The 15000-nt window shown below is 43.6% G+C and overlaps 1 protein-coding gene across 2 annotated transcripts in view; it reads left to right on the forward strand.

Annotated features, from left to right (window-relative positions):
- crebbpb (CREB binding lysine acetyltransferase b) overlaps window positions 1–15000 on the forward strand; it is a 56287-nt gene that overhangs the window by 9089 nt on the left and 32198 nt on the right. For both annotated transcript variants that reach the window (XM_086088608.1, XM_086088617.1), the window contains exon 2: window positions 7867–8462. In XM_086088608.1, coding sequence (XP_085944734.1) covers window positions 7867–8462 — 596 coding nt within the window. The remainder of the gene's footprint in view (window positions 1–7866; window positions 8463–15000) is intronic.

The raw sequence follows: 15000 nt of genomic DNA on the forward strand, positions 1-15000 counted from the left end.
CAGGTGAGGGGGAAGGGTTTTGACTGTGTTTGTGCATACGCACCAAACAGCAAACAGAGTAGCCACCCTTTTTGGAGTCCTTGGAGGGTGTGCTGGAGAGCGTTCCCTCTGTGGACTCCCCCGTTCTGCTGAGGGAATTCAACACTCACACACAACACAACTCACATGTGCAATGACATTGAGATCTCGAGGGGCGTGATTTGGAGAGCCTGTGGGACTCCGGAGGCAACTGACAGGTACCGGCTGGCCAAGCGGAATGCCGCTTTGGCAATCACTGAGGCAAAAACTCAGACATGGGAGGAGTTCGGTGAGGCCATGGAAAACTACTTCGGCTTCGAAGAAATTCTGGTCCACCATCCGGCGTCTCAGGAGAGGAAAGCAGTGCACCCTTAACACTGTGTATAGTGGAGATGGGGTGCTCCTGACCTCGACTCTGGACGTTGTAAGTCGGTGGGGAGACTTCGAAGACCTCCTCAATTCCACAGACACGCCTTCCTTTGAGGGAGCAGAGTCTGGGGACTCTGAGGTGGGCTCTCCTATCTCTGGGGTCGCAATCACTGAGGTGGTTGGAAAGTTCCTCGGTGGCAAGGCCCCAGGGATGGATGAGATCCGCCCAGAGTTCCTAAAGGCTCTGGATATTGTGGGGCTGTCGTGGTTGACCCGCCTCTACAATATCGCGTGGACATTGGGGACAGTGCCTCTGGATTGGCAGAACGTGGTGGTGGTCCCCCTTTTTAAGAGGGATCACACTCCTCAGCCTCCCTGGGAAGTTCTATGCAGGAGTTCTGGTGAGGAGGGTCCGTCGGGAAGTCAAATCTCGGATTCAGGAGGAGCAGTGTGGTTTTCGTCCCAGTTGTGGAACAGCACCAGCTCTACACCCTCGAGGGTGCATGGGAGTTCGCCAAACCAGTCTACATGTGTTTTGTGGATTTGGAGGCGTTCGACCGTGTCACTCGTGGAGTCTTGTGGGGGGTGCTTCGGGAGTACGGGGCACCGAGCCCCCTGATACGGGCTGTTCAGTCCCTGTACAACCGGTGTCAGCGTTTGGTTCGCATTGCCGGCAGTAAGTCGTATTTGTTCTCAGTGAGGATTGGACTCCTCCAAGGCTGCCCTTTGTCACTGATTGTGTTCATAACTATTATGGACAGAATTTCTAGGTGCAGCAGTGGCGCGTTGATGGGTTCCGGTTTGGTGGCCTCAGTATTGCGTCTCTGCTTATTGCAGATTATACATCAGTTACATGATAAACAAGTCTTACTTTTTAGGTATCTTGTCCCCCTGGTGTGAGCGGATCTCATCCCGGAGACCCAGCCTTAGCAGGCTTTTTAAGCTTTTAAATCATCTCCAATGTAAGGGGATACGATACGTACATGATCTAGGTTATGCGGCCGGTGTGAATTCCGACAAAGTCGGCAATTGTATTAAATCAGGGAACAGAGCAGGTGATAGAAGGTAAGGTAAGGGTCTGTTTCCAAACTAGCAATCTCCAATTTCTGTAAATACCGTGCTCCATGTGCCGACAGTCGAATTAGTAGACGTCATGGCTAGATGGGCAATAATAACTTATAAAACAGTCGCTAAGTCGCTTCGTGTCCCAGCCGCTTCAATTTAACATTCATTCACTTCCACACGTCCACATTGGTGAAGTCACGTGATCACGTGACATAGGTGCAAAAGGTCTATACTAGTGATGCACTGAATTTTCGACCACCGAAAATATTCGGCTGAAAATGGCAAAAAATAGGCATTGTTGGCATTCGGCTGAAATGAAAATAAAGCCGAAAGAATATGGCCAAAATGGGATGTTGTGGTGACGCAAGTAAAAAACAGTTGCAAGCAAGCGTAGCCGTTCCTAAAGGGACGATCAAAACTCTTGAATGTGTCTCGTGAATGACGAGAGCATGGCATGGGGAGGGTGACTCTCCCGACCACATGTTGTTTCTTTAGGAACGCTACGGGTCTTAACTTGCTTTCTTTATTGGCGTTTCACATTGCTCGGCAGAGAGTCACTACGCACGGAATGCGTTGCGACGTAAATAAATACGTAAGTAATGGCGGCGTACGTCCAGATAAAGTTTCTACAAAATGTATTAAACTGGAAATTATTTTTTTAAAATAAATATCATTTTTTACTTGTGACTGCTACCTCTGGCCCAAAGCGTAACTGCAGCATCTGTGTCAGGCTCGTTCATGGTGCGCGCGCGAGTACGTGCACGATCTTAAAGCGGCAGCCACAGTTGACAAACGAAAATATGACTTCAAATGAGGTAAGAAATACTCTGCTCCTCCCCTCCTCAAAGAAACTGTGGAGTGTGCAGGGTCCGCACACTCTACTATAAAGGGAATATAAAAGCTGATAGGGTGCAGTCAGAGTAAAACAGTCAGGGCTCTTCGTACTCATCTGAAGAATGCCTGATGTAGAAAAGCTTTAAAATTATCATTTTAAACGGCACAATGCACCTTTTAGGAGAGAAAAAAATGTGGGTTTTTTTTTTTTCTTCAATACTACCCCAACACCTTTTATATGGTGATTGGAGCAGTGGTTAAACTAAGTAAAACATATAACCCCTTTTTTGGGGGGGCACATCTGTGAGTTACTCGAAGGGCTATTATTAACCAATATATTTATTATTTTTGAGAACCTACTGTAGCCGTTTTAAAGCATGCTACTTAACACAAATTGATTGGCTAACCTAATGTTTTTTTTTGGGGGGGGGAGATACAGTATATAACGCAGCAACATATGAATTGTGTAATTTTGGGTTTGTTTCCCAGTAGATGGGATGAACTCTGGGAGGGAGGGAGGGAGGGTTCAACTTCACAACAAAACGAACGGCTACATTTGAAGAGCAAGAAAGCAAAATGTATTTAATCTTACCATATCCTGACTTTGGGTCTGGACTTGCACCAGGCTAGACTTGGAGACCCTTTGAAGGACGTCGGACCCTCCGGATTCGAAATCAAAATCAAACTGAACTCTTGTGAATTGAAATCAGACCAATTCAGGAAATTAGAATCGATACCCAGACCTGATAGGACATGCGTATACGTATGTGAACTAACCAATCACTTGGTAGCTAGCAACTAGCATGAGAAGCTAACCTAGCAATTTACATCTTTGCTCAGTGCTCCTTTTTTTCAAACATCACAAATAGATTGATTCAAATGCACACAATCATTGACAAGAATATCACAAAAACCTGATTGACATAGTCCTACTCAGCCACTGGGGAAAAACAGGAAATATGAACCAACCAGAATTAAGTTGATAACACATTTGACCCAACCTTAAGAGAATCAACATTTCTGCTCAGTCATCCAGGTCAATGAAGTGCTCTTTACAGTGTTCAAGGTTAGCTTGAGACATGGCAGAAGATGAGCACATTTGATGTCTACCTCTAATTCTGACAAGTTTTCCAGCAGTTGAGTGCTAAATATAACTACAAAGTCGAGAAAAACAGCGCAAAGATGAGAAAGTAGCCTAAGGGTCTGTGTCACCTGTCCAACCTGCACAACAACTTTGTGCATCACCTGTGAGACTTTGAATGTTTAACAAAAAAGATTTCAAGCCCCGTGGATGATAATTTATCTCCATCAGTGGTTAATATCCCTGCTCATGTTTGTATTAAAGGACACATCATGCCATTTTTTTTTCACAATTTAAAAGGCTTGCATGTGTTTTAAAATATTTGTGGTGTGCGTTTTTCATAATAGATTCAAGAATTTTAGGACACCGTATTTCTCTTCTTGACATTCTTGTCAACTATTACTGTTTTGTGCAGCTATTTTTGACATGGCAACAAGTGAATCAAAAGCACCAACATTACCTGGTTGCTCTACAACTTCACGATTGTGTAGTCCACTTTTGGCCCTTTTTAAGACACACCAACATTGATGGTCTCAACTGGTTTCAACCAATGACTGTAGAAAATTTTGTTTCAAAGCATGCCGGACGAAAATGTGTCTTAACTTCTTTTCAAATACTGTAACGGACCAGGGCGGCAATTCAGTACAATGCTTGGACTAAGATTATATTAATTATATAAAATTCAGAGGCGACCACCTCCACCCAAATTGCTTGCCACCTCCAGCCTGAGCCACTTATATTGCTCAACACAGTGCTCCAGCTGTGTTGATTGAGCTCGGCAGCAACGCATTTTAACTGCAGTTGCAGTGTTGCGCCATTATGGAGACGCTATATCAACAGCAGCTCACCGGAAAGACCTGAAGCAACAACCGAAGAAGTTTTTCTTTTTTTTCTTCTTTTTTTTACTTTAATGTACCAAATAAGAAACAAATCATGGAGCAACCGTTGCACACGTAGCGCGCTCCAGGCATCGGCAAAGTTATAAAAACAGTCTATACAATAGTGTTGTCACGATACCAACATTTTAACTTCGATACTATGCCTGCTTAAAATACCTCGATATCGGTACTGAAACAATACCTTGACAAAAATCTAAAACATCAGCAAAAGCAGCAAAATACATATATTTTTTTATTAATTCAAAATATTAGGATGTATACATGTTAATTTATGTAAATGCTATATATATATATATATATATATATATATATGTATATACTGTATGTGCTTTCATATTGCATGCCATATTCTTGTATTACTGTATTTGACTGCATTTGTTGTTATCCGTTTTAAATATTAGTAATACTGTGGCACTCCTCCCATGACTCAATGTAATGTTGCTTGAGTGTGCGTGCATGTCTCTGCTCTTCTCCAATTCCCAATTACTCGAATGTGTAATCAAATACTACAAACTGGGAACAAAATAATTCACACTCGACTTATTTTTTAAGGGAAGTGTCAAAAAATGTGTCACAACCTGTCGCTCTGTCAGTCATCTCGGCTTTTTCTATGCACTAATGAGATTTTTTACTGTGTGCCTGTTCATTGAACGCACCTTGAGTCCACTGCAGGTTCAGGAGTGAGTGTTGCTTTTTTTTTCTGCTTCTCCGTGAAAAATCATTTGCTCTTGTTACAAAACGTCATGTCAGTTAGCTTGCCGTGGCTGTCGGCCATGTAAAAAAAAAAAAGAGAAAAAGTTCCATAGACACTTTGCGCGCGTCGTTCTTCTCAACAAGGAGTGCACGGCCAGCAAGCTCGTCAGTGTTCAGTGCGTGAAGCCATCTTCCTGAGCCCTCTCGCACACAATCCGAAAGTGGCGTGCCGTTTAAGGCGTTTTACGCATATTGGTAGACATGCGGCCATGCGTGTATGTGTACCCGCCTTTAAAATAGAGTTGGCGGGCTGTCTCGTATTTATTTTTTGAAGTACCGGTGCTAAAAGAAATTGATACCAAGCCGTTTTTGACGCCAAAAAAAATCGAGGTACAGTACTGGTACTGGTAATCCTGTGCAACACTAATATACAATAAACATAATAATGTTTTACAACAACGCTGAACTATATTTACTATTTAATATGTACTAATGGATTCGTATTCATATAATTTCTAATTTCTACTCCCTGATCGTAAAATGGCTGCAGAAGGGCGGCCGATAATGGTATAGGTCACCGCCGCGAGTACCGATACCTTAGAATAAGACTGGTATTGGTACCGATACCTAGTATCGGTAGTCACCCATCATAGTCAGGGTGATACCACCTCTGCCTCAATTTGAGCCATGAAAAACCCTGGCAGACAGAGTGGGAAATTCAAACCCAAATCCACTCTGAAAACTATTGGCCAGAGGCTTGCAGGAGTACCCATTCTGGACAGCTAAAATGTTAATCTGTTAATTAGAAGATGTTTCGGTCACAAATGGTCAAATAAAAAGGCTATTGTAGATATATATTTGGGCAAATTCCTCCATAGGGCAGCTTTAAAAGTGGAATTTAATGCTCAGTAGCCCACTAAATATTCCCGTACACACGTAAAAGCTTTCATGTGTTGTTGTGGTCCAATGTAGCAGGGTTTCATATGACACATGCGCTCCTCCCACTGGCCAGCATCTGTAAGGTACATGGTGGCTCGAGACAGTCTCAACTCAGGGTTATAGAATCCAGGTCCAGTAAGTAAAAACCCTAAAACAGTTTGGCTTTAGCCACACATGTTTCTACTCAACAGGTGGTGACGAGTTTGTTTACCTGGCCTTTAGAATTAGAAGTACCTGTGGCTAAAACCAGTCTGTGGCATCTGGACCAGGATTCCCCAACCCTGACCATACTGGCCCAGGGGCATTGGGCCACCATTAATGTCGGACCATGCTATACTGTAGAGAGGCAACAATTAATTGACAACTAAGTGTTTTCAAATTAATCAACAATTTTGTTAATCGATTAATCGTGTGGAGCAAGTGGCAGTGGCTCACTTGAGTAAGACAGAACCGCTCCATCAGAACAGTCTCACTTCCACTAAGCTAGATAAATTGGGTGAAAAGTGTGCCGTGCCTGAGTGAGCTTGTCACCATGGGGTGAGAAAATGGTCAAACATTCTCCAACACCAGCGCCGCATTATTCGGCGACATGCGCTTGAATTGCATTCAAGCGTTACGCGTCTCGACTTCTCCCGAGCATGGCAAAGGCGCTTCTCTGAATCTTCTGATGATGTTTCTGCTGATGTGGAACAGATTGCCTTGAGGAAGCGGTTGAAGACTGTGGATTACCAGCTTGCTTAACCGTTTTGCTTATCTTTTTGACATCAAGCCTACACTATATCTATTTCTCACACATCCATTCACACCCTGGCCCAAAAATATCTAATACCTTTACATTTTTCAGATCAGTCTGTCTATAAAGCCTTATCCAAATGATTCTGTTCTGCGGTGGTCTCATTATGACCCAATTGTATCCTTTTTAAACGGCTGGAGTTTGTATTGGTGTTCAATTTACTCGCCTTCAAACACTGGTTTGGCTTGATGCACCAGACAGTGCACAATCTCAGAGCTACGTCATCGCGTCACAAATATCACATCCATGCATCTCGTTTATAAAACGCCAAGTGACAAGGGTTCCTTTGCATCTTGCCGTAAAATAGCGGTTGAATGTGCGCACCGGGGACCTGTGGTCACTGTCCCCAAGCTCTTATGTAATGGGAGCCTTAGCTCTGAAGTCGATGCTCGTCTGGCACCAGTTGATGTGGGCAATTTTGCAGGGGAAAAAAAAATCTAAGCAACTCTAGCTCCAAGCCAGCACTGCCATTTACTCAGTGTGAAAGGAGCCATTACATGTGTGGGGAAAAGGACACAGTAATCACCTTACCTAAAATCCAAACAAAAATTGGGGTCAAAATTGTGTCATGATTGTATTGCAATTTGCAAACAACTTTTTAACATGTTCTTAAATTCCAATTTTGAAACTATATATACTAGGGGTGTGAATTGCCTAGTACCTGGCGATTCGATTCGTATCAAGATTCATAGGTCACGATCCGATTCGATACCGATTAATCCCGATACGAATCTATAAATTGATTATTGAAATTTTTTTGAACTCAAATTTAGAAAATACTAAGCAGTAAACTTGTACGTGTACACTGTAAGATTTGTATGAAAATGTATTGATTTATCTGAAAATTCAAGTTGCAGTCTGTTTCATGTTTTAACATCACTGAAACTAAATATTAAGGCTTAATGTTCCATTAATATAACATTCTTCCATGCTTAATGTGTGAATCCTAACCCTAAGTAAGACGTTTTGTTGAATATTCCCATAAAAAATGGATGTTTAAAAATCGATTCGGCCGCATATCGAATCGATTCGAGAATTGCGCGCTGTAATATCGGGATATATTGCCGAATCGATTTTTTCGTTAGTTTATCAGGTTAAAACATCCTTGTACCCGCTACCTGAAGTTTGCTCATTTATGGCATACAGTCTTACTAATCTACATTTTTCCTCTTTAGATCTTGTGTCCCTGTTGGACCTGGAAAATAACCTTCCGAATGAGCTCATCCCCAATGGAGACCTATCCCAGATGGGTATGTCCTCTAACGGCGGCGCTGGAGGAGGACCAGGTCTCAACTCCAGCGTCTCAGATGCCGCCGCCAAACACAAGCAGCTGTCAGAACTCTTGCGGCCGGGTTGCTCCTCCATCTTGGGAAGTTCTCTCAGCTCTGGCAGTCCCCAACACGGAGGCATGATTGGTGGCCAGCTCGGAGTAGTGCTTGGGAAAAGCCCACTTGGGCAGGGCTCTCCAAATCATCCGTCTCCCCAGGGCCAGAAATTAGCCGTTGGTACGGGACAAGGCAATGGAGGCATGAGTTTCAATCAGGCCCTGTTGAACAGTGGGCAGGGACACGGGGTCTTGGGCACAAGCGGACAGGTGATGAATGGAGCTCTGGGACCAGCAGGCCGAGGAAGACCTGGCATGCAGTACCAGAGCCAAGGTATACCGGGGGCACCGGGAGGAAGTGTGCTGGCAGAGACACTCACCCAAGGAGGACCACAGTTGGGTGGTCACAACTCATTGACTCCTCAGCAAGCTGGACACGTGAATAAGGTGAGGAAGAAATAATTTCTCAATTTCGGACGCCGACTTAGCATGGTACAGTAGCACAATGATCATGCCTTGTTCAAGAACTGTGTTTTGCGCGGTGGTTTAATCTTTTTGAACAATCCACAAGTGTTCTTTTTTTTTTCGCCGTTTATCACAGTCTAGTATATGCTTCTCTTGCTCCTCTTGGTCTTAAGATAATGGAGCTGTAAATCAAGTTTAGAGACATTGGCAGGGGTGTTGCTGGTGTGGCGAGATGTGATCCAAAGCCAGGAAGTGGGAAAAGAGAAATCCAAAGCGAAAGTCATGCTCTGGTGTGAAAGGGAGCGAAGCATCAGGCAAGCTGTGCTTGCTTTGGAAGGGGGAGGGGCAGGCTGCAGCTCAGCGGTCCTTCTCTGCTCCGTGTGTCCCCTCCCACATCTCTGTTTTGTATGGGACGGGCCTGCTTGTACTACTGAGTAAGGCTGACAGCCGGCAGCCAGGCCAAAGTAACAGCAGACAGATACTGAAAGCAATCAAAGGAATAAATGATGTATAGGCACTAAATCAGAGCTGTAACTATCTCTAGCCCTTTTTACGCTGCCTGTAAAATCCAACACAGAATGGTCAACACAGAATGGTCAACACAGAATGGTCAACACAGAATGGTCAACACAGAATGGTCAACTTTGCAGTTCTGCCAACTGCGGTTGTATCAAAGCAGTAGCTCTGAGTTTGTGGTTAATGCTAACGTTTTCAACCATAATTGGTATTTAAACAGTCCCCCTGCTCTTCATGCTGTTCACATTTTGGTATCATGAGACCAAGATGACACCTTAACAATTACAGTGGTCCCTCGCTACTTCGCGGTTCACTTATAATAGATTCACTATACCGCACATTTGTATTTGGCTCAAAAATTCATTCATTACGGGGATTATCTTGGGTTGTGCCTTGATATGTCACAAATTTTTCAGAGATTATTAGAGGTTAGAGAATTAGGAGAGTGGAATACTGTCAGACATTCCCACACCATGTTAAAACTTGGGCGGGTCGTCCAAGTAAAATGGCCGCCGCCCAAGAAAATTTTGAAACTACAAGGCGCACTTAAATTTGTCTTATGTGTGCACTGAGTTCCGGAGACGTTTTCCTTCCAGCCAAACTTCGGGGCAAATGTTGCTGCACCAACGCATGTTTCTGATTGGCGGTCTGGTTCACGCTCGTTCTTGGTTGGCTGCTGGCCTGTGTGGGGACGGACGGGGGTGGCGGCGAAGGCAGAAGAGAATTGTCGCTGTATGTTTTCGAATGTGGAGATGGGACGAGAAAGTGAATAAAAACAGATCAAATGAAACGCCAGACTGCAGTGTGACCTCCTGGCTCCTGTAGTTCATTTTGTTTACCCCGTTTGGGCCCCACCCATTTGGCGATGTGTAGCGACCAGGCGCTATCCGCGTAGACGACTAAAACGCCGGCGGAACTCTGTAAATGACATCATCTTAAAGTTGAGACGTGCTTACAAGACACAATTTAAACTGCAATCTATCAGTTACGCGGTTGTACATGGGAATAGAGCAGCCGCAAGATAATTCCACATCAATGAATCCATGGTTCGGAAGCTGAGGAAGCAAGAAAACGTCGGGGCTTGCCATCATTCTGGGAGGATCCAACCGCTGGAGAAGCATTGGAGCGATCCACCAAAATAAACTTGGAGGCCGCACCGGCCGCGCCGCGGTGTGTGAATGGATTGTGAACGCCTGTTAAAGTGCACGGCAACAAATAACGTGAGTACCGTGAGCTAAATAGTTGAATTATAAAGTACAACTGAACTCACTATTTTACTCCAGTTGCCATTTTAAAACACATGGTAGAATGCTTGCTACCGTATATACTACCGTTTGTTTTTAGCATGCATGCGCCAGGTATGGTACGGTGTGCTCGTTTCGGAGCTGCAGTTACCTACAGTTAGCCACCAGTAGGTGTGCGCATGTGTGTGCGCGTGTATGTGCGTGGTGAGGACGTGTGTGAATTGGAAAAAAACAAGGCAAACTGTCAGTGCAAGATATGAAGTGTAAAATGACAAGATTCAATATATTCAATTATTAATTATTTTTCATGTAAAAAAATCCACTTGCTGTCGGCTGTAGATAATACCTGTGCAGAGGAAGTAGGTAAAGACCAATCAGGACTCACCTGTTTTCTGGGTATGGTCAGCAAACTCAGGATTGATTGGTCGTTACCTGCTTCCTTAGCACAGGTGATGTCATCTTCAGTCAACAGCAAGTGGAAAAATTACTTCTTAAAGGTATTAATTATACATGAAAAATAATGAAGTTATCACATTTATTATGGACAAAATATTAACTTTCTACTGCTGAAAAGGGCTCAATGAGTCAAGTATCCTTTTAATGGTTGACATATGAGCAAGTTATTTCTTCACTTAAGTTTCAAATTGGTCCTCAAAACCACTAAGCAATACATGGTATACGACAGTTGACACGTGTGGTGGTTAGCATAGTCAGTGTTTCCCACAGATTTGAAATCTACTTGGTTGGGTGCACTTCATATTGTGCATTCTAGTGAATTTTCAGAGTAAAAATGTTGTAACATTTCTCAGTGACTCCATATTTTTTGCAATTTTCTATTAACATAATAATACAAATAAAATAAGGTTGTCATATTGGATTATAAGTGAACAAAAACTAGATCGGGACGGATCGGACATGAATACACAATCTAAAAGCACAAACTGCGAGCATAATGTGCACAAAGTGCTTTGCGGTGGTTAAAGAGAAAATATTATGGGATAATTCTGGCCGAAATTAATCATGCTTACCTTACAGAGAAGAAAGCAAAACAATGAAAAACATCAGACACTTATATATACTTAAATATCGTTAGTATTTTGTTATCCGTTCCTGCTAGTCTTGGCCGGTGTTCGAATCGTCTCCGTGGATAGTGCCCGGTGGCTGCACGTCGCCAAAAAGGTGGGGTCCAAATGCGGTAGACGAAATGATGTACAGAAGACAGGAAGTCACACTGCAATTTGGCGTTTTATTTTCTCTTTTTATTCACTTTCTCGTTCCATCTCCACATTCGAGTACATACAGCTGCAACTCTCTTCTGCCTTCCTCCCTCCGTCCGCCGCAGTACCGTAATACAAGCCAGCAGCCAACTAGCAACAAGCATGAACCAGCCCACCAATCAGAAACGCACGTTGGCACAGCAAAATTTAACCGAGGGTTGTCTTGAAGAAAAACGTCTCCGGAACTTAGTGCACACAAGAATATTTTAAGACTTTTAAGTGTGCCTTACAGTCTTGAAAACACGGTAGATTTTCTAGAAAACTTCTTGAGCGGCGGCCAATTTCCTTGGGCGGTCCGCCCAAATATTAACATGATGTGGGAATGGCTGATAATATATAACTTTCTTGTGCTCCGATCATAGCAGATGAAAGCCATCAATCTCCGCAAATAATTTTAAATATAGGGCGGGGGCTACTGTCTTTGCCTATAGCGAACATTGAGTTTGATTAGCTGTGTCGCATTCTCAGCAATTAGGCTTGTATTTGTATTTATTCATTTTATTAACAGCTCCGCAGTTCACACACGATGCCATAGTATCCATTCAACCTTTGTGGCTTTCTTCTTTGACTGTCTTAAAGAAGTACCTCATTATATGGGTACAACCCACTGTGCCACCTAGTGTTCGAAACCCAACGCCAAAAACAAGCATGTTAATGTTTAAGCAGTTAATCTAAATAGCAACACCTGTGGAACTAAAAACACCCATCAGTCACATATTCCAATAGGGCTGTTCACAATTACGCCCAAAAAAAGCCCCACGTGAAGAGGGAACACACCATCTTCAAGCAGATCTAGCAGCCAAGGGACGATGAGACACCGACCTGATCTTAAAATCATTGTTGACAAAACCACAAAAATGGATGCAGAAACAGCCCTTCTGGACCGTCCATCAAATAAAACATTTCAATTGCACAATCTTGTTTATTGAATGACATGTTATTTGCTCTGAATATTTCAATAATAAATAACAAAACACTCTGAAGGAGATCAGTGACTGCAAAGTAGTGGTAGGTGAGAGTGTAGCCAGACAGCATAGGATGGTAGTGTGTAGGATGACTGGTGGTGAGGAAGACAAAGACGGCAAAGGCACAGCAGAGGACAAAATGGTGGAAGCTGAAAAAGGAAGAGTGTTGTATGACTTTCAGGAAGGAGTTGAGCCTCTGGATGGTCAAGAGGTGCTTCCAGATGACTGGACAACTACAGCAAATGTGAATGAGGTGGTGCAGAAGTGGATCCAGAGAAAGAGGTTAGCTAAGAAGAAGTGGGACACTGAAAGGGTTGAAGAAAGTATACAGGAGTACAGGGAAATGCAGCATAAGGTGGAAGTAGAAGTAGAAGTGGCAATGGCCAAACATGGGGCTTACAATGACTTGTATGCTAAGTTGGACAATAAGGAGGGAGAGACTGATCTATACAGGTTGGCAAGGCAAAGAGACAGAGATGGGAATGAGGAAAATGAGAGAGAACGGAGAATAGAAGAGGTGACTGTTGTGGACCAGGATATAGCAAAGATGAGTTTGAAGGATGAAGTGAGAAGGGCATTAAAGGGGATGAAGAGTGTAAAGGCACTTGGTCCTGATGATATACCTGTGGAGGTATGGAAGTGTCTAGGACAGGTAGCAGTAGAATTTCTGACTGGGTTTTCAACACGATCTTAAGATAGTGAGAAGATGCCTGAGGAATGGATGAGAAGTGTGCTTGTGCCTAGGGCTGTCGCGATATGCAATAAATCAATTAGACGATAATAAAAAAACAAGCTTGATAAGTTTGCCAGATGCGATAATTCTCAGCCATGTACGTGCGCGTTTGTTAACATGCGCCATCAACATTCGCACTGGTCATTGGGTAAAGCAACTTTTTCTTCTTCTTTCTATTCACCGACTCACGGACAAACACGAACATAGTCTCCCGGGCGGGTAAGCGAACCCACGGCGCTTGCGCCGACGGCATTAGCGTTGCTATTACCCATGTAGCATTATTGCTAGCAGCGCACCACAGCTATCAATGTTGTTTTTATTCATTGCCTGTGCTTCGAAGCCTGCCGAAAAAGCAACCCTCGCTACGTCCACACATCCTCGCAATCCTGTGCTGCTCAGTGAGATACGGGCTTTACCAAAGACACTAGGTGGGTATCAAGTTAACTTTCCTGTCACGACTGACTCCTAAACCGTGCTTAGCGTATTGAGTGAATCATCTTGACACGCACTCTTGGAGGCGGTGATGTGCCAAAGTAGTTTACCCCCCAAGAAATAGTATCCCCTGCCGCGGGTACGCATGTTTTTCAATAAATGCATGAAAAAGACACGTGTGTTTTTGAGTTTTAGAAACAAGGTTTTGTAACAAAAAAAAGTATTTAGCGCAGATAAACAAAAGAAAAGCAAGCACACGCTCACATTCTGCAATGGACTCTAGGTGTAATGACGCACGCAGTCGGAAATCTCAGCATACTTACAAAAAGCTCAAACGACTGATTATTGTTCATGTTTTTTTGTTTTTCTTCATTTATTATACCATTAACATTATATTAGTTGAAAAATTATATGAAAACAGCAAAATTATCGTTTATCGCAATAATTTCTGGGGCAATTATTCACCAAGCAAAATTTCTTATCGTGACATGCCTACTGGTGCCCATTTTTAGGAACAAGGGAGACGTGCAGAGTTGTGGCAACTACAGAACAATAAAGCTGATGAGCCAGAGGTGAGCATTTGTGAGCAGCAGTATGGGTTCATGCCCAAAAAAAAAAGAGTACCACAGATGCAGTATTTGCTTTGATGATGTTGGTAGAAAAGTACAGAGTAGGCCAGAATTACCTGCGTTGTGTCTTTGTAGATATGGAGAAAGCTTATGACAGGGTGCCCAGAGAGGAACTGTGGTTTTGTAAGTCTGGAGTGGCAGAGAAGTATGTTCAGGGTGGTGCAGGACATGTATGAGGACTAAGACAGTGGCGAGGTGTGCTGTAGGTGTGACGGAGGAGTTCAAAGTGGAAGTGGGACTACATCAAGGATCAGCTCTGGGCCCTTTCTTGTTCGCTATGGTAATGGACAAGATGACAGACGAGGTTAGACAGGAATCTCCATGGACTATGATGTTTGCTGATGACATTATGATCTGTAGTGAGAGCAGGGAACAGGTGGAGGAGAAGCAAGAGCCGTAGCAAGACGGAGTATCGGTGTGTGAATGGAAGGGACCTAAGTGGAAGAGTGAGGTTACAGGGAGAAGAGACCAAGAAGGTGGAGGAGTTTAAGAATTTAGGGTCAACAGTCCAGTGCAAGTCCAGAGAGTGTGGAGAAGAGGCGTGTGCAGACAGGCTGGAACGGGTGGAGAATAGTGTCAGGTGTGATGTGTGATAGAAGAGTTTCAGCTAAAATGAAAGGAAAGGTTTATAAAACTTTGGTGAGACAATGTTGTTTGGTCTGGAGACCGTGCCACTCAGGAAAAGACAGGAGGCAGAGGATGCTGAGGTTCTCTTTGGGAGTGA

The sequence above is a fragment of the Leptonotus elevatus genome, chromosome 1 (genome assembly GCF_054856555.1).
Source record: "Leptonotus elevatus isolate MCC_2025b chromosome 1, RoL_Lele_1.0, whole genome shotgun sequence".
In the NCBI taxonomy this organism is placed as follows: Eukaryota; Metazoa; Chordata; class Actinopteri; order Syngnathiformes; family Syngnathidae; genus Leptonotus; species Leptonotus elevatus.